The 19,303-nt window shown below is 46.1% G+C and overlaps 1 protein-coding gene and 1 long non-coding RNA gene across 3 annotated transcripts in view; both read left to right on the top strand.

Moving 5' to 3' along the window:
- LOC146036574 (uncharacterized) overlaps positions 1 to 4,607 on the top strand; it is a 45,238-nt gene extending 40,631 nt beyond the window's left edge. Inside the window, exon 4 of the long non-coding RNA XR_014460859.1 lies at positions 4,545 to 4,607. This is a non-coding gene — a long non-coding RNA (uncharacterized LOC146036574). The remainder of the gene's footprint in view (positions 1 to 4,544) is intronic.
- A 1,863-nt stretch (positions 4,608 to 6,470) lies between these two features.
- The window catches only part of STXBP1 (syntaxin binding protein 1), a 56,348-nt gene continuing 43,515 nt past the window's right edge, over positions 6,471 to 19,303 (top strand). Inside the window, exon 1 of one of the 2 annotated variants that reach the window (XM_083158904.1) lies at positions 6,471 to 6,642. In XM_083158904.1, the coding sequence (XP_083015030.1) occupies positions 6,606 to 6,642 (37 nt within the window). In that variant the 5' untranslated portion in view covers positions 6,471 to 6,605. The remainder of the gene's footprint in view (positions 6,643 to 19,303) is intronic. The other variant, XM_083158905.1, reaches the window with a different exon arrangement.

Raw genomic sequence — 19,303 nt, 5'->3', positions numbered from 1 at the left:
GGAAAGCCGCTCAGTGCATACACAGTGAGCGGCTTTACCCCTGCCTGGCGCCAACGGAGGGGGGGAGGACGGCGTAGCATAGCGGAGCGCTATGCAAATCCGTCCTGAAAGCCGCTCATCTGCTGGTATAACAAGAGATGAGCGGTTTTCCCAGCGATGTTGCAGGAGCGCGCAGCAACGCTCACCGCTCAGCGCCAGGCCATACACAGTGGGCGGCTTTGAGCTGAAAACCGCTCAAACCTCCTCTTTTGAGCGACTTTCAGCTCAAAGTCGCCCAGTGTGTATGGGCCTTTACTCAAATATGCATAGTTACCACTCCCGGGAGTGCATAGTCTTCTTCAGATGAAGTATAAGCTGGACTGCCCTTAGTGCTTATAATAAGCTGGGTTCCTCCTCCGATATCCACCTAGGTACTTGTCTTAATGGCTCCTTTAGTTGGCATACATCCAATGTGCCATACGTGGAAAGTTGGGTGTATTAGCACCGGCCGGCTATTGTATTAGTGGGCAGAGAGTAGGTTTTGAACTGACGCGTTTCCCCGCCTGTAGTTTTCTCAAAGATCAGGTGAGATCTGCCGTCTGTCGGCTCTTGTTTATGACGCCGCTGGATCTTACTGGGAGCTTAGTTGACAGGTCGACATGGGTTTAGGTCGACAGGTCATTAGGTCGACACAAGCACTAGGTTGACAGTCAAAAGGTTGACATAGGGTTTTTCACAGTTTTTTTGAGCTGACATGTGCCGATAGGTGGTATTTCATGCCCTACAATTCATTAGAATAAAATAGTGTGCCAAGCGCAGCGAAGCACCATGCCCGAAGGATGGCGAGTGAAGCGAGCGATGCGAGGCACTTTAAAATGTGTGACATTCAGGTAAAAAAAAACAGTGAAAAACCCGATGTCGACCTTTTCACTGTCGACCTAGACATTGTCGACCTAATGCTTTTGTCAACCTAATGTCCTGTCGATCTAAACCAAAGTCGACCTAGACCCATGTCGACCTTGACCCATTTCGACCTAGAACCTTGTCGGCCTTTCCTCATGTCAACCTAATGGTGTCGACCTAATGCTTGTTGACCAAGATACTGTAGACCAAATGATCCCAACCCAGTGCATGCACACTATTACCCTTTCACATCGCAAATGCCAGGTTGCACACGGGATTTGGTCCCGGGCAAGACCTGGTAGCGAGCCAGCATTGTTGATAAATCTGCGAATATTTTAGTTTTTTAGTTTGTTTTACTAAAGCCAATTAACAGCTGTTATGCTTGTGGTCTCTGTTGGCCTGTGTATTACTGGGACATGTTATAACCACAGCTCTGAATCAGGTGTTTCGTTTGAAAATTGTTCACACTTGCACAGGCTCGACCCAATATGGGGCCTCATGGATGGTGTAATGGTTAGCATTACTGCCTCACAGCGCTGAGGTCATGGGTTCAATACCCACCATGGCCCTATCTGTGTGGAGTTTGTATATTCTCCCCATACATTCGTGGGTTTACTCCGGTTTCCTCCCACAATCCAAAAATGTACTAGTAGGCTAATTGTCTCCCAACAAAATTACCCCTAGAATGTCTGTGTGCGTGTATACATGTGGTAGGGAATATAGGTGGTAAGCTCCTCTGGGGCAGGGACTGATGTGAATGTTCAAATATTCTCTGTAAAGCGCTGTGGAATATGTGTGCGCTATATAAGAAATTGTTAATAAATAAATAAATTAAGGTGGACATTTAACAGGTCGACCACTATTGGTTGACAAGCCATAGGTGCACACCTTAAAAAAGTCAACATGGCTTAGGTCAACAGGGACAAACGGTCAACACAAGCATTAGGTCAACATGGAAATGGTCAACAGGGAAATGTCAACATGAGTTTTCACTGTTTAGTGTCTATGTCAACTTATGTCGACATGGACACTGTATCAGCATCCCCTCGAATGGCTCTCCTTGTGTGCCACACTTCACTTGGTACACTATTATATTCTCCCTCTATGTCCACGTGGAAAATTAAGTATGAAAAAACACCTGTTCTTGGAAAAAAAAAGTGAAAAACTCATGTCAACCTTTTATAAGAGGACCTATTGCTTGTGTCGACATAAGCCATATCGACCTCTAGACCTAAGCCTTATTCACCTTTTTAAGCTGTTGACCTACAGTCAAACCGTCGACCGCTTACTACACATACTGTAATGCACAAAATGAAAATATAAAAATATAAAAATTCCTAAAAACTGTGCGTGAGCAGTCATAAACATGTGCTTAAGCTTCCCCGGTGTTGTTTGACTGTAGGTGTACACCAATCACAGATAGACAGAATAGCATTTAATGTGTAAAGGTTTCTTTTCCTCATATTCTAACGCTATATGACCTCCACCAAAAGAGAGTGAATCTAGGTATTGTACACGACTCAAATGATCTCCACCATCATAAAGTATGTAAAGGTATCTTTATTTTATGGAAAGTTGAACAGCAGCCGAAGTAGCATACCATACTCATGATAGTGATCTTAAATGTAGAGGTATTGTTCTCTTCTACTGATGCAGTTTGAATTATGGACGAAGAATTATATATGAGGATATCTTCCATCAAATTGGCATAGTTTTTATATGTAATATCCATTAAGGTGCCCATACATGTTACAATTATTGTATACAATATCGCATCTCGGATTTGCGATGAGATAAGATCTAGTACAAAAAGTATGTGCAACACTTGTTGTACTAGATTTCATCTCATCGCTAAACCGAGGTTTGATGAGATGCAATATTGTATACAATAATTCTAACGTGTATGGGCACCTTTATTAGACATGTGAAAAACTAAATAAATTACACACAATGTGCAGGATTATTCTAGAGCAGGGGTCCTCAAACTATTTTGCTCTGGGACCCCATCAGACAATAAAAATAATTGCGAGACCCCAGCAAGTTACTGCAGAAAGTCATCACATCACATGTGTAGTCAGCAGTCAGCACATACATGGCAGCATTGTGGAGGCACAAAATGATGGGAGGAGCCTAAGTAACAGACAATTCAACAGATATTTCAGACTCCTTCAATCACTGACTGAGATTCGAAAAGTCATCAGCCTGATGGTCAGCAACATGGAGTCGCGACCCCATGCTGAGAAGGTCGGGACCCACTTTGGGGTCAGGACCCACAGTTTGAGAACCGCTGTTCTAGATCAACTAAATCAAGATAGAGATGAATTATAGTCGTAGTGTTGTGGTATCACCAATGTGTTGTCTAAGGGTTTCCGCTCAATAGGTGTCTTTTTCAAGACATGGGGCGAGATTTAATAGATAGCGATTTTTAGATTTTTTTTGGCAAAAATCATCCGAATTCGCACATTTTCCGAAAATCGCACATTTAATAGGATGTGAATTGCGGTAAAAATCACACTTTTTTGCAGCGTAAATCACACATTTTCACCTGTCCATTTTTTCTCACGCTTCAATTCGCATCCAGATGTTTTGCCATTCTAAAGTATACAACTCGCAAATTTAATAGGGTGCGATCTTTGGTAAACGTTACCAAAAATCGCAAAAAAAATAAACCAGGTTCTGACAGGCAAATTTAACAGAACCATGCACAGATCATTGAGATCTGTACATGGCTCTCTCTTAAAAAATGTGTAAAAGTTAAAATAAAATATGGCATGGGGTCGCCCCTCCTGAGCATAACCAGCCCCGGGCTCATTGAGCTGGACCTGTTTCCAAAAATACAGGGGACAAAAGGCGGAGCGGTCCCCCATATTTCTGAAACAGGCCCTGGACGGGAGACAAAAAAACGTGGGTCCCCTGTATTTTGGAACCAGCACCGGGCTCCAACAACCCACGTGTTATGTCACAGCCAGGGGACACTTTTTACATAAGGTCCCCGGCTGTTCCATGCGCACTGTGGCTGGTCAGCCCTGGATGGGGTACCTGAGGGAGTGGGGACCCCCCCCCAGGCTTCTCCTATCCAGAGATGAAGGACTGGTCCAAGAGTCCGGGGTTGGTTTCAGAAATATGGGGCAACCCTACGCTTTTTGTCCCCCATGTCTTCCAATCACAGATGTCCTCAAATTCGCACATTTTCATGACTAAAATTTGAATTCTTTAAAAAAAAAAACGCGATTGAAAAAAATGAGATAAGGTGCGATTTCTGAACTTTACTAAAAATCAAATCCCATTAAATAGTAGTAGTGGATTACTGCTCTTAATAGGAATCAAAATTAAAAGTCTATAGATGACAAAAAACGTAGATCGCAAATATTCCAACATATGGAAAAATACAAAATGCCCTGATTCCCAGCATTTCAGATATGGGAGACTCAGCCTGTGTCATATAATGCACCATAATACTATACTCTGCACTGTTATGTCCGGTAATCTTATTTACTGCTCTAAGATAAAATACCTTGATGTGGGATGTTTTATAGTAGTACTGCTCCATGGTCCTTTACTGGGTCCTATGAGGGTCTGTATAAAAATACAATGTCATGTCAATCTTTTACTTGTGTCGACTATGTGACCATTTCGATCTAATGCTTGTCAACCTTTTTCAGGTGCAGACAGAGAGCGGCTATTGTACACATATCAATGTTTTTGCACTGTGCATGTGATCCGCAGGTGCGCACATGCAGCGACTGATTGGTGAGTAAGGTTGTAGCAAGATTTTAGTCGCAAAGTGAGTGACAGGAAGTTAGCATTTGGGGATGGTATTGGGGAGTGGTTAGGTAAAAACAGGCATGTCATGGGCGTACATACATTAGTATCTGTGATCACATTCGCTACTGGAGAGGCCTGTGTATCCCAGGAGATCAGCTCTGCCAGTGCATCCCAGGAGATCAGCTCAGCCTGTACATCCCAGGAGATCAGCTCAGCCTGTGCATCCCAGGAGATCAGCTCTGCCAGTGCATCCTGGGAGATCAGCTCTGCCAGTGCATCCCAGGAGATCAGCTCAGCCTGTGCATCCTGGGAGATCAGCTTAGCCTGTGCATCCTGGGAGATCAGCTTAGCCTGTGCATCCACAGATGAACTTAGGCTATGCATGGTGACCCGATATGCAACGATGTTAGCGATGTTTCTGCAATCACGCAGCGCCGTTTGCAAATGATGCAATCACAATGGGCGTTCTTGTGCACGGGTTAGCTTCTGCTAATATTAGCATTAGGGAAGCCAATCCCGGGGCATTTTTTCAATCCCGGGATTCATTATGGATACATCCATAATGTAGTAAGCAGACATCGGAAGGTGGCGTTAGCTGCTGTATGGATTACAAAACTTAAAACATAGCAGGAGAGGGTTCTTCCAAAACCCTCTCCGCCATTGGCTGCCACATATGCATGTGCAGTAGCCCTAATGCTGGGTACACACCAGGACGACTAGGGCCCGATCCCCACAATCTAGATCCAATTCCGATCAATTGGATGTAGATTCTGTGCTGATTGGGCCCTTTTCTGACCTGGTGTGGACTGATACCGATCCGATGCGCGGTCCCGCGGGTCGGTCGGTCGTTATTGAGATCCTACCTGCTGCAGGTAGGATCTCAATGACGACCATACAGCCGGGTGCGGGTCGCCATCGGATCGGACCCGCTCACGGTGCACATCGTGAGCGGGTCGTGCCCCCCCGCGTCATCGTGAGCGGGTCGGACGAGACACTGACGACCCGCTCACGATGTGCATCGTGAGCGGGTCGTCCTGGTGTGTACCCCGCATAAGGGGAACTCGATAGACGAATGAAATGTCCACTGATGTGATCACTCCTAATTCATGGCACGGAGTGGGGGGGGGGTTCCTTCCTGAACTCCTGCTCTGCATACAGCTACACATGGGTGAATGTTCATTTCTTATTATGCAATCACCAGCTAAATAAAAATAAAAAATTGTCGGGTCTAACCTTATAATTAATAAATATGCCCCTTATGCAGATTACTGGTGACTTTAGGTGAGTACTGATAGCTTTATTCATATGAAGGAGCTGCAATTAATGATCATGTGCTTTGCCCATTCAAGCTACTAACCTAATTGTCATGCATAGTAGTGGCCTGCACTTGGTTTATATACCATATGTGGATCTACCTACAGTATATGGAATCAATTATAACTGCCATAGTGTAGTGAGAGGCCATTGCTGCCTATGCATTGTGTCTGTCTGCAAGCTCCAGGCCACACTGTATGTCTGTCTATGTTATTAGTGCATCACCGGAAACAGTGCTGCAGAATGACATCTCTGGGTGATAGGTTAGCACCTGGAGAGAGAGATGAGCATAATGCTGTATTCCAGTAACTCAAACAATGAAAAATATGAATGAGTGTGGAGCAGAGGTGCCCCCCTGATAGCAAATGTCATCTCCTCCCCAGCCCCCTCCTGCAGCTGCAGCAGCACCCCCCACCCTCCTCCATCCTGCTGCTGCTGTCACTGTGCCCCCTCCTCTCTCTCTATCCCTGCTGCTTATGGTCAGCTGATAGCAGCTCTCTGGCTCCCCCTCCCCTCCATCCTCATCCTCCCTCCTCCTCTACCTATAGCAGTCTCTCCTCCACCCTCTCCCTGCACCCAGCTGACAGCATCTCTCTCTCCCTCTCCGGCTCTAGGATCACATCTAAGGCTCCAACCGGGTCAAGATGCCACCCAGCGGGCTGAAGGCAGTGGTGGGAGAAAGTAAGAGGGGTGGGGTGGGGATGGCACAGGTGCCTTGGTGCTCTGTGCTGTGCATGTCTGTGCCAGTGTCAGACCCCTCCCTGTGTCCTGCGGATGTGTGTCTCTGCATTATCCTCTTATCTTTCCTATGTATGCCTCCATCTGCACACTCTGCACTGGCATCCTATCTGTGGTACCCTCCAGACTGCACCCATGGTACACTGCAGCATCCATCCTCTCCATCCCAGCACCCTCCCCCTTCTCAGTCACCCCATCCTGCTTCCATTCCCCCCATCTCCATCATGTATCTTCCATTGTATTATCCTGCAATGCACCCATCTCATAGGCCTGGGAGTCCATATATTGCTAATAGTAATTATTGTATATACTGGCAGCATCTCATGTCATACTGGCAGCATCAATCACTGTCCCTGCTCCTCCTTCCTCAATCCATCCCCTGATCTGGTGCCTCCCCCCCCCCCTTCCATTATATCCTGGTACTACTATCACTAATCCCCTCACCCAACGCCCCCAGGGGATCAATATCCCTGTCACAGTCATTGGGGTGTTGGCCAGATATATGACTTACTGTTATTGTTACATGTTATAATGTGATGCTTATATGTTATACATATATGTTCATTGATGGTAATCACAGTGTATATGTGCACAGTGAGGGCTCTGTGTAATGCACCAATAGCTGAGCAGGTCCTGTGTGTAGCAGCAATCTCCAGCAGTATGACCTACGTGTACACGTGACCCAGCGTATGGGGATAAATTACTGAGTGTGCGCTGTGTGTGTGTAACACCTCTCACAATCACTGGTGCGTAGGACAGATCACTCTGTGGGGGAAATGTACTAAGATGGGAGTTCTATTCAGAAGGGATGTTGCTGTGGGCAACCAATCAAATACTATGATCTTCTAGGTGCTAAATAAATAAGAAGTAGACATCTGATTGGTTGCCCATTGCAACATCCCATGTGAATTAGAACTGTCATCTTAGGAAATCCCCCCTCCCCCCTCTCTCTCTCTCTCTCTCTCTCTCTTGCTCTCGCTCTCTCTCGCTTCAGTTAGAGAGAATCCACTAAACCTACACCGCAGTCATTTTTAAGAGGAGTCGTATACATGCATTATATATATATATATTTATCTGTGTATGATTTTGTGTATCTATCTATATATAAAGTATCTGCGTGTTCCATGTCTGTTTCCTCAGACTGTGACGTTTGCATCTGAGCAGATGTTGAGGTGCATAATTTATTACTTGGTGAGAGCCGTTATATGGGCAGATGGATAGTTATATGGTGGCGATATAAGTAGAGGTCACAAGAAGCAGCTGTAGGAAAGGAAGCTGCGGACAATCCATGTGGAATCATTGATGTGAACGTAAACCCTCAGTTATAGTAAAGCCCCCTACACACGGTGCAATTTATTTTCTATTCAGTCCCGATGAGATCGAATTGCACGGTGCAGTGGACACATTCTATTTGGACATATATTACATATCTGTACTATATAGTCTCGCCTGCACGGTCTATTTTTCTATTCAATCTAGTTGCCGCTGGGCCGCACATCGGGATCGAATCGACATCGAATGCGGATGAAAACCATTCTATGTCTATTCGATTTCGATTCTATATAGTCAAAATCAAATCGAAACCTAACCGTAATCGCACCACATGTACAGGGCGAATCCCACCACATGTACAGGGCAAATCCCACCGCATGTACAGGGCGAATCCCACCGCATGTACAGGGCGAATCCCACCACATGTACAGGGCGAATCCCACCGCATGTACAGTGCAAATCCCACCGCATGTACAGGGCAAATCCCACCGCATGTACAGTGCAAATCCCACCGCATGTACAGGGCAAATCCCACCGTCCACATGTACAGGGCGAATCCCACCGCATGTACAGGGCGAATCCCACCACATGTACAGGGCGAATCCCACCGCATGTACAGGGCAAATCCCACCGCATGTACAGGGCAAATCCCACCGCATGTACAGGGCAAATCCCACCACATGTACAGGGCAAATCCCACCGCATGTACAGGGCAAATCCCACCGCATGTACAGGGCAAATCCCACCGCATGTACAGGGCAAATCCCACCACATGTACAGGGCATAAGAAATATGATGCAGTGTAGATATAAATACTAATCTATATTGAGTATCAATGTTAATTTTGTTTTAGATGTTATTGCGGATTCATTTATAGGAAGAAGGGGGGGGGGGGCTGGACATGGGGCCCGACTCAGAGATGGAGGCGGATGCGACTGCCCTAGCAGCATTTGCAGTAATATGTAAATGCTAGTTGAAGCCTTCCCCTTGGAGAGTACAGGCCCGGTTACACCCACTGTCATCAACCATGCACGGAGTAATTCTGCCGGTGGTTCTAACAGTCCACATTGACCCCCGTACACACTAGCCGCCTAGTCAGACCTCCGATATAGTTTACTATATCTGCAGTGCCAGTGGTCAAGCATTGAGTGATGTCGCTGGGTCCGCGGCTGTGTGTGTATTCAGATATAGTCAGATTGAGCTGCAGTGCATCTGTTCAAACATGGCCTCTGTGGAAGCATCTGTGCATCTGAGAGCACACTAACACGCCAATGACTCCCCTATAACATGCCAATGACTCCCCTATAACACGCCAATGTCCCCCCTATAACACGCCAATGACTACCCTATAACACGCCAACGACTCCCCTATAACACGCCAATGACTCCCCAATAAAATGCCAATGACTCCCCTATAACACGCCAATGACACCCCTATAACACGCCAATGACTCCCCTATATAACACGCCTACTGGTCAGAGATTAATATTATATTTATATACAGGGGAAAAAATGTGGCCCATACACTCTCATGTGAATGGATGTTTATGCTAAACATCCATTTGCAGTGCGGCGGGGATGTTTGTGTTGCGGTGAGGGGCGGGCATTCACTCGCACAGCAGGCGGACTTAGAGGGCTCACTAATATGATTCTGAATCAGGGTCTTTGGGCCTTATTCTGGTTCACTCCTTCTGGCAAATTCCTTCTTAGTTGGACAAAACCATGTGCACTGCCGGTGGGGTAGATGTTACTTGTGCAGAGAGAGTTAGATTTGGGTGGGGTTTTGCTTTAAAGTGAAATCTATATTGCAGTGTAAAAATAAAGTAGCCAGTATTTTCCCTGCACAGAAACAAAATAACTCACCCAAATCTAATTCTCTCTGCACATTTTACATCTGACCCCCTGCAGTGCATATGGTTTGTCCATCTAAGAAGGAATTTGCCAGAAGGAGTGAACTAGAATAAGGCCCATTATTTCCAGTTCCTGGTTAATAGACAAGACCAGTGTTTGTGGCTGCCAGTCAGAAAATATGTGGACAAACAAAAACAAATACTGTCCTTTGCACATAATTGATTATAAGGATGACATCAAAATACAATTTGCTTAATTTAGAATTCTTTCTAAATCTCCCAAAAATAAACTTCTAGCCTGGGGGACTGTGAAGAAAATTCGGTACTTATATGTTAGTTGGGCGTCCACTATAGTTAGTACGCTCATACCCCCACTATCCATGTCGGCATGGAGTTGATTTTATAAAGTGTGGCGAGGGCAGCGAGCCCCACGAGGGGATGCGGAAAACTAAGCTAATAGCTTAGTGGGCGCCCAACTAACATATAAGTACCGAAAATTCTGATATTCTCGGGTGCCACATACGTACCTTGCAAGTCTCCTCTTCATAGAGAAGACACTGCAAAGAACTTCCGGAGGAGGGGCTGAGTGACCTAATTATTGACGCTGCCCCCAAAATAGGGAAACACCTGTGGTCTGCAGTGAGGGGCGGAGCTAAATGGTATGAACCAGCCATTTAACCCTGCCCCTTCCAGGGCTCCTGCAATTGGCATACAATTTTGGGTACTTGTTTCCTAGAACGGCGCCCAGATTTTCTACATCCGCAAACGTAGGGAAATCACATCGCATCGCATGGGCCATTATAGTGGCATGCAAGGTGATTTTTTAAATGTAATTTATTCACCGCTCTGAGTGCCCCAGGGGATTGCATCGCATGCGATTTTATCGGGTGTGCGATGTCACTACATTAGCTATACAAATACAATTATATGATTGCATGGCATACAATAATGGTTTATGCACCCCCCACTATCCACGCCACCCCGAAGTGTGGCAAGCGCAGCGGTACGCATCCTCCCACCTTTTCATACCCCCACTATCCACGTCGGCGTGGAGTTGATTTTATATAGTGTGGTGAGCGCAGTGAGCCACCGAGCCCGAAGCGTGGCGAGCGGTCGCAGATAACTTTATATGTATTCCGCGTCCCTTCGCGGGGCTCGCTGCGCTCTCCACGCTTCAGGCTCGCTGCACTTGTCACACTATATAAAAACAACTCCACGCCGATGTGGATAGTGGCGGTATGAAAATGTCAGAGGACGGTACCGACGGCCCGCACGGGGCTCGCTGCGCTCTCCACACTTCGGGGTGGCGTGGATAGTGGGGGGGGGAGGGGTGCCTAAAACCTCATTTTAGGACACAATCATATTATTGTATACCTAATATTACGTGAAAAAATCGCATCGCACGGCAGTACAATCGCATGCAATGCGATGCGATTTCACTACGCAGAATACCCGACTAAGCAAATAGCTTAGTGGGAGCCGTTCTAGGAAACAAGTACCACATTTTGCCCGCTTCACCACGTGCGTACAAACATTCTCCATTTCTGATAGATTAATAATATACTGGTACAATCAGTACGAGTGAATGTGCTGGATAGTACAAAGCCAGTCAGCGGCAGTTGGCAGATGCTGCAGCTCATAACATAGTCAGGTAGATGGAATTTGACACATAACTGTGAAATTATGCTGCATGTATCATGAAGATGGTATTGGGGGGGTGTGAAAGTTACTGTTCATTTATTTGAAAATGTTTATATAATATTTCTATATGTAGGGGAAATTTACTAAGATGTGAGTTCTATTTCCGAAGGGGTTTTGCTGTGGGTAACCAATCATTGTAAGCTTGCGAGCAGGGCCCTCCTTCCTCTATGTCGCTTTGTTTCTACACAGCTTGTTTAATCACTGTTGATTCCAATTGTAAAGCGTAATGGAATATGCTGCGCTATATAAGAAACTGTTAATGAATAAAAATACATAAATAATACTATCCATTATTCTACCAGAAGGTGCTAAATAAATAAGAATTAGATTCTGATTGGTTGCCCATCGAAACATCCCATGTGTAATAGAACTCCCATCTTAAAAAAATGTCCCCCATAGGCCCTTATTCAGATCTGATCGCAGTACAAATTTGTTCTCAAATCGGGCAAAACCATGGGGTTTATTCTAGTTCATTCTTTCTGACAAAATCCTTCTTAGATGGACAAAACCATGTGCACTGCAGGGGGGCAGATGTAACATGTGCAGAGAGAATTAGATTTGGGTGAGTTATTTTGTTTCTGTGCAGGGAAAATACTGACTGCATGATTTTACACTTCAATATAGATCTCACTTTGAAGAAAAACCCCACCCAAATCTAATTCTCTCTGCACATGGTACATCTGCCCCACCTGCAGTGCACATGGTTTTGTCCATCTAAGAAGGATTTTGTCAGAAAGAATGGACTAGAATAACCCCCCATGTGCACTGCAGGTGGGGCAGATATATCATGTATAGAGGGAGTTAAATTTGGGTGGGGTGTGTTAAAACTGAAATCTAAATTGCAGTGTAAAAATAATGCAGCCAGTATTTACCCTGCACAGAAACAAAATAACTCACACAAATCTAACTCTCTCTATACATGTTACATCTGCCCCACCTGCAGTGCCCTTGGTTTTGCCCATTTTGAGAACAAATCAGATCTGAATAAAGGCCATAGTTTATCACAATTCATTTTCATAGATGCAGAGTATACACTCTTCAGTACTCGACTTAAGAATCCTTTTAATTGTTAACTCAAAACTGGCACATGGGATGGACTTTTCTAGAAATATGTCAGTGTGTATTAGCAACTATAAAGTATTAAGTAGCGTTACTCAGAATGATGATAATTTCAGAGACTTCCATCGGTCTGGATCGACATACGGTGGGGAAAAAAAGACAACCAAACTTCCCCATGAGAAATTGGGTTCACAACTCAAACTTGGAGAAATGGTATCTGACATAAAGAACATTGGGGCAGATGTAATAAGCCTGGAGAAGAAATAAACTGGAGATAAAGTGAAGATAACATGGAAGAAATAACGCACCAGCCAATCAGCTGTGTTTGAAATATGACAGTTATGATCTGATTGGCTGGTGCGTTATCTCCTTCCACTTTAACTCCAGTTTATCTCTTCACCAGGCTTAATACATCTGCCCCAATATGTGCAAGGTGATAATGCACCGGCCAATCAGCTCATACCTGGCCATTTACATATTGGAGCTGATTGGCCGGTGCATTATCACCTTGCACATAACATTCTTTATGGGGATAGATACCACTTCTCCAAGCTTCATACATTTGCGCCATAGGGTCTAATTCAGACCTGATCGCTGGGCCACTAATTTCTGGAGCCCTGTGATCAGGACGCTACCCCGCCTGAGTGAATTCCCGTCCTGTGATTTGCAAGGCTTGTGAAAATTAGACGGATCTACAAATAGCTGCAAATCCATTTGCAACCGCTCACCATCGAATGATTTTTCCAGTGTGTGTAGTCTGTACGTAGCCCAGGACATACTTGGTGGCTGTGATCTGGGCCAGAGCTAATGTCTCATCCCCTCCCTACAAACGCCTGGGCAGGCACTCCCAGAACGCCGGCTTCCTGTCAAGTCAGCTTTCAATGGCCAGCAATAAAAAGGTAGCAGGATTTTATTGCAGGATGACCATGCCCTTGCGTATGGGCCACATGTGTGGTCTATCGATAATTGATTCACAGCTGTGCGATCAGGTCTGTATTTCAGTAATTTCCTCAGAAAATAGATATAATCTGATCCCATCTTCAATAGAACTCCATCTTAGTAAATAAACCCCACAGTGTCTTCCTACTTGCCTCTATCCCCCTCCTCACATTATGGCACTGCCCCTGTTACACACAGCCCTGTTCACATGAGTGACTACTAATTGCATCCCATTGCAAATCAACACATTAGCCTTCTGAAATACTCAGTGCTGCTGGGAATGCTGCAATGCTCTGATTGGCTACATGTTTTTCTATCTCAGCTCACTCCAATATTGAGGGGTAGACATATGAAGCAGTGATAAGGCAGTAGACGTGATAAAATGGCCAATCAGCTCCTGACTGTCCCTTTGTAAACACAGCCTGTAACTTAACAGTCAGGAGGGTACTTGTTTCCTATCTGGGCGCCCGCTACGTTAATTGCGCACCATGCTATTCTCCGTATAAAAATCGGATCGCATCGGATACCACAAATGCACATACACGATATTGAACTATGCGATGCGATCCGATTTCGTTCCCGCTTTTATGGTTGGCCCATAGGATATATAGGAAACCCCCCCTGATGGTTTAAAATGCGCCTCCATTGTTAACGCCACCCCAGTATTGACGTCAACCCGAAGCGTGGCGAGCGGCGGCGGTACGCGTCCTCCGACTTTTTCATACCCCCACTATCCACGTCGGCGTGGAGTTGAGAATAGAAAGTGTGGCGAGCGCAGCGAGCCACCGAGCCCGAAGCGTGGCGAGCGCAGCGAGCCCCGCGAGGGGACGCGGATACTTCACAGGTATCCGTGTCCCCTCGCGGGCTTCACAGGTATCCGCTGCACTCGCCACGCTTCGGGCTCGGTGGCTCGCTGCGCTCGCCACACTATTCTATTCTCAACTCCACGCCGACGTGGATAGTGGGGGTATGAAAAAGTCGGAGGACGCGTACAGCCGCCCCTCGTGGGGCTCGCTGCGCTCGCCACGCTTCGGGTTGACGTCAATACTGGGGTGGCGTTAACAATGGAGGCGCATTTTAAACCATCAGGGGGGGTTTCCTATACAAATCGTGGGTTTGCGGGGTTATTACATTGAAATCAATGTAAAATCGTGTCTCAGGGACCATTTAACATTGATTACAATGTAAAAATCAGGTTGATCGCGTCACCGCATGCGATCCGATCCGATTTCAAATGAAATCGGATCGGATCGGATAGCATCGTATGCCATCGTACATCATCGAGTACCGAATCCGATGTGATGCGATCCGATTTCATTACGGTGCCGTACGTAGAAAACCTGGGCGCCCAGATAGGAAACAAGTACCATCAGGAGCCTAGCACATAGGTAAATGCTGCCTGGCCGGACGCTGCCCCCCACCATGGGGCGGGCGCTGACATCACGTCAGCCACCTGCCCAAGCAGGCGTAGTCATACCTGCATCAGTAGGGGAATGCCCAGTATTTTTTATGGCGACGCCCACAAAACGCTGGGCATTTCCCTGCACACCTGTGGCCCTCCCTTCCCAAAGCGACTAGCTTGATGCGAGTGAAGCACCGAATCCGTTCACTCCCGCAGTTTGCACATAATCGCACATGTGCAAACCCCGAACATCATAGATGCGGACAAACTCGGACCCACACTAACAGGTCTGAATCGGTCCCCTTGTTATGCCCTTTTGACCCCATCTCTCCACAACGCCTTATTCAGCCTCCTGCTTTGCAGCCTTCCCACAAAGCACAGTGCATGTGAGAACCTCTAGGGAAGCCTTCATACATCTGAGAGTTGTAAATGTGACAAGTAATATTCTAAACTGAAATCAGCATTCATGTAGACATGACCGGTTTATTCATCATCCAGACACGGTGAACATGCATTTAACATATAAACTGATTCCTTTTCCCCTTCGGTGCCACCCTTACATCCCGACTCTCTTTTAGTTTAATCTGTCATTTTAGTTTAATCAATCATTTCATTTTAATCAGTCGTTTTTAACTGTAATCAGTCATTTGACTTTAATCAATCTGTTTTTAGATTTTCTAGGATGTAAGGTCACATTTGAAGAGCTTCAAAAATAGTAAAAAACTGTATGAAATCGATATTTATTTTGTCTGCCAGCTGGTGTATTGTAGGGCTGGGCAGTGGGCTGGCTAACAAAGGTTATGTGCTATACAGATGAAACAGTTGTTAGGAGGGAACACAATCGTATTACCCTCCCTCAACCCCATTAATGACAGATTGTAAGCAGTTAATCAGCTTGTGCTCAGAGGATGCAGCAATTAATCACTTAATATAGCTCTGTTCTTCCTCACTTCTTTCTTATATCAATGGTACCATGCACATAATATATGCAGGCAAAAGTTGGCTCCATATGGACAGGGGGCTCATTTAATAACATTGCAAAACAAAATTGTACTAATCCGGATCAACTTGTTTTCATTGTATAAGTTGTGTGATACAGGCTTACTGATTGCTGTAGTTTAATGCCAGTTGTGTACCTAAAGGTATTGTTATTAAATTGGAGAGGTAAGGCCATACATTGGGTAGATGTATGAAGCAGTGATAAGGGAGGAGAAGTGGCCCAACTGCTCTGTATAATTTTATATTATGCAAATTATAGATGTTACTTCAGTGCTGATTGGTTGCCATGGGCCACTTCTCCTTTGGCTCACCTCTCCCTTATCACTGCTTCATACATCTACCCCAATGCTATACAGTTTTAAACCCCATCTAATGTATACTGTTGCTGATGTATAATGAGTTAATATTATATTGACATTATTAATTTCTGCTGCCATGACCTTAGACCAGAAGTGTGCAATAAGTGAACAGGGTATGCGTTCATTAGGTTGACAGTGTCGACAGTCAAAAGGATGATCACTATTGGTTGACAGACAGAAGGTCGGCATGGAGAAAAAAAAACCCTGTTGACCCTTTTCCATGTCGACATATTGCTTGTGTTGACCTTTTGACAATGTCATCCTAATGCATGTAGACCTTTATTAATGTGTCGACCTTCTGCCTGTCAATTGATAGTGGTAAATATTTTGACTGTCGACCTAATGATCCAAACCCACTGTCAGCATGGACAATAAGCAACCCTCCAACGGCTATTGTACGACACATTCCAGCATGACCACACACAGTTTTAGCATGGCCTGATAGTAAAACCAGGGTAGCCTACCCTCCCGGAATGGCTGGGAGGCTCCCGAAAATCAGGTCCCCCTCCCGGCCCCCAGAAAATGTGGGCAACCCTCCCGGACACCGGCGGCACCCCTGAATCTCCCTGCCGCAGCGGTAAATTACTGCGAGTTATGGCTTTTCGAGAGGGAGGGGCTAAAGATGCAAACCGCGTCATTTCACCCCGCCCCCTCCTTGAAGAACCACGAATTGCGGGATTTGCAGTTGTGGGGGTGGGACTTGATGACATCTACATCAGACTCCGCCTCCTGAAGTGCTGCTGACAGTCTTCTCTCCGGGCTTTAAAGGAGAATTTAAAAGTAGGCAACCCTGAGTAAAACTGAGGCAGGGTATTCTGGGATTTGTAGTTCCATAGCAGGTGGAGGGCTGCTTATTGCCCAGCTTGGCTTAGAAGCCCTGTCCCTCACTTGTAGCACCTATAATAAATATCACTATACAGAGTAGTGGAGAGAATATGTCTACAGGCTTATTTTATTATTATTCACCATATCCTTCATAGGAAGCCCATAATTATGCCTCCAAAGTGGCCTTGACTCAAACTCATTGCTGACTAATCACATTCTGACAGACACGCAAGGCCTAATGACCCGTACCATGATATCCAATCCCGTGGGGTGGGAACCTTCAGGACTGCTGCTTCCGGGGTTCCCCCCTCACAAATAAACTATCCAGTCCTGCCTTTTCCAGGGATAACCAATAAGGATGTGCATGGGATGTGCCTCACTCTTACCCAAATACTCTCCTTCTTCAGGTGCTAAAGATCGCGCCGGTGCCAGCACCAGAGATAATCTATTAGTCTGTAGCCTATCTAAGGTCCACCGTTCAACATCTGAAACGTAGTACACCTATAATCCTGTGCAGCATCGGTGTGTGTGAATAGCTATATATCAGTATGCCACACACAACCCTTACGAAGAACGTGAAGCCATTATACTCTTAAGGCCCCCATACACTCTGCCTTGCATGCGATACCTCGGCTACTGCCAGTGGCGTAAGTTCGTTCCAGTTGCCTGGAGGCAAGATATATATTGGTGCCTCCCACTACCCACACGGGCACGCGCACGCACACACACACAACACAACACAAAACCTTATATAAAATATATATTTATATAGAAATATAGATAGATAACACATATATTTCTCAGAACTCAGACAGAGAAGCCATATTGTTGGCTTTTAAATAACTGATTTATACTTGCATGGGGAAAAGAGGTGCCCCCTTGGGAGCAGGAGCCCGGCGGCAGATGACTCCATTGCCTCCCAGAGTTCTGCCTCTGGCTACTGCCCACTGGGGAGTTGCCGTTCTTTTGCATATGCCCCTTTGCATACGATGTATCGTACGCGATGAAATTGATTGCCACAGGATCCGACAAATCCTTGTAGCAGCCATAGTGAGCGTGCAATGGATGGGATCATAACCGCATGCCCTCCTTTATTTATTTGCTGTAGTAAAAGGAAGAGGCATGGATCTGCCAGGATAACTCAGTCCCACCTCCTCCTCTCCTCTGCTCTTTTACCCCATTGTACTTAGTGGCATAACTAGAAATTTTACATGGTATCGCGGCTATATCCCCTTCGCCGGGAGGACCATTCCCACCATGCATGGAGCCCATGTCTTCTAGAAGGTGGAATAGTAACCTGTGGCGAGCAAAGCAAACCATTGCGCCCGAAGCATGGCGAGCCCGCAAGGGTCCAATGCATCTGAAATAAAAGAAAATAACCTACACCAAACCTAGATTAGAGACAAAATAAAAAAACAATGTAAGGGCATCAAGCAACATCTGCCCTCACATGACATCACATCCAGGTCCCTTCGGTGAAGGTGAACTAGTCACAAACAATTTAGCAAAAAAATATATCCATCTGCCCAGTAGGACTTGTGCCCCCACAGCATTGGCTCCCCAAAGCCACAGTTTGGACTGCCGTTCCATTGTTACGCCACTGATTGTACTCCCCCCCCCCCCCCCCCCCACCCCACACTCCCATCATTGGAGCTGCAGTGCATGTGTGGATGTTACACCTAAAAACATACCTCCCAATTTGTTGCACTAGTGATGTGGGCCGAAGGTGGGCGCCTAAAATTAGGGGGCGTGGCTTGCCACGGGAGGGTGCGTGGTCTATAATTGCGTCATCCCCCCTTTTGCCGCTATGGGGGCATGGCCCAGAGGCTCAGTGAGCCTCTAGCCATGCCCCCAGCCCCTCTGGCTGCGGGAATAGACACTATGCCCACAGCGTCTCTATTACTGCAGGCCAGCAACTGACAGGGGGGACCCCCAACTGGCCACCCCCCCACGGTGGAACACCGCCGGCTGCGGGGGGGATGCGGGAACGTCCCCGAAAATCGGGACGTTCCCGTGGTAATCGGGACAGTTGGGAGGTATGTAAAAAGGTTGTGTAAAGCTATTAATAGTTTGCTTGCTAGCAGTTTGGGGAATAAAACATATAACAGCTGCATCTGGGCCTAATTCAGGTTAGCTTGCAAAAGCAATTTCTTTCGCTAATAGGCAAAACCATGCTGCACTGCATGAGAGAGAGTTA

Source organism: Crinia signifera, chromosome 9 (assembly GCF_055691185.1).
Source record: "Crinia signifera chromosome 9, ASM5569118v1, whole genome shotgun sequence".
Taxonomy (NCBI): domain Eukaryota; kingdom Metazoa; phylum Chordata; class Amphibia; order Anura; family Myobatrachidae; genus Crinia; species Crinia signifera.
Note: the sequence above shows the minus strand (reverse complement) of the source record. Positions and strands in the feature narration are given on the sequence as shown.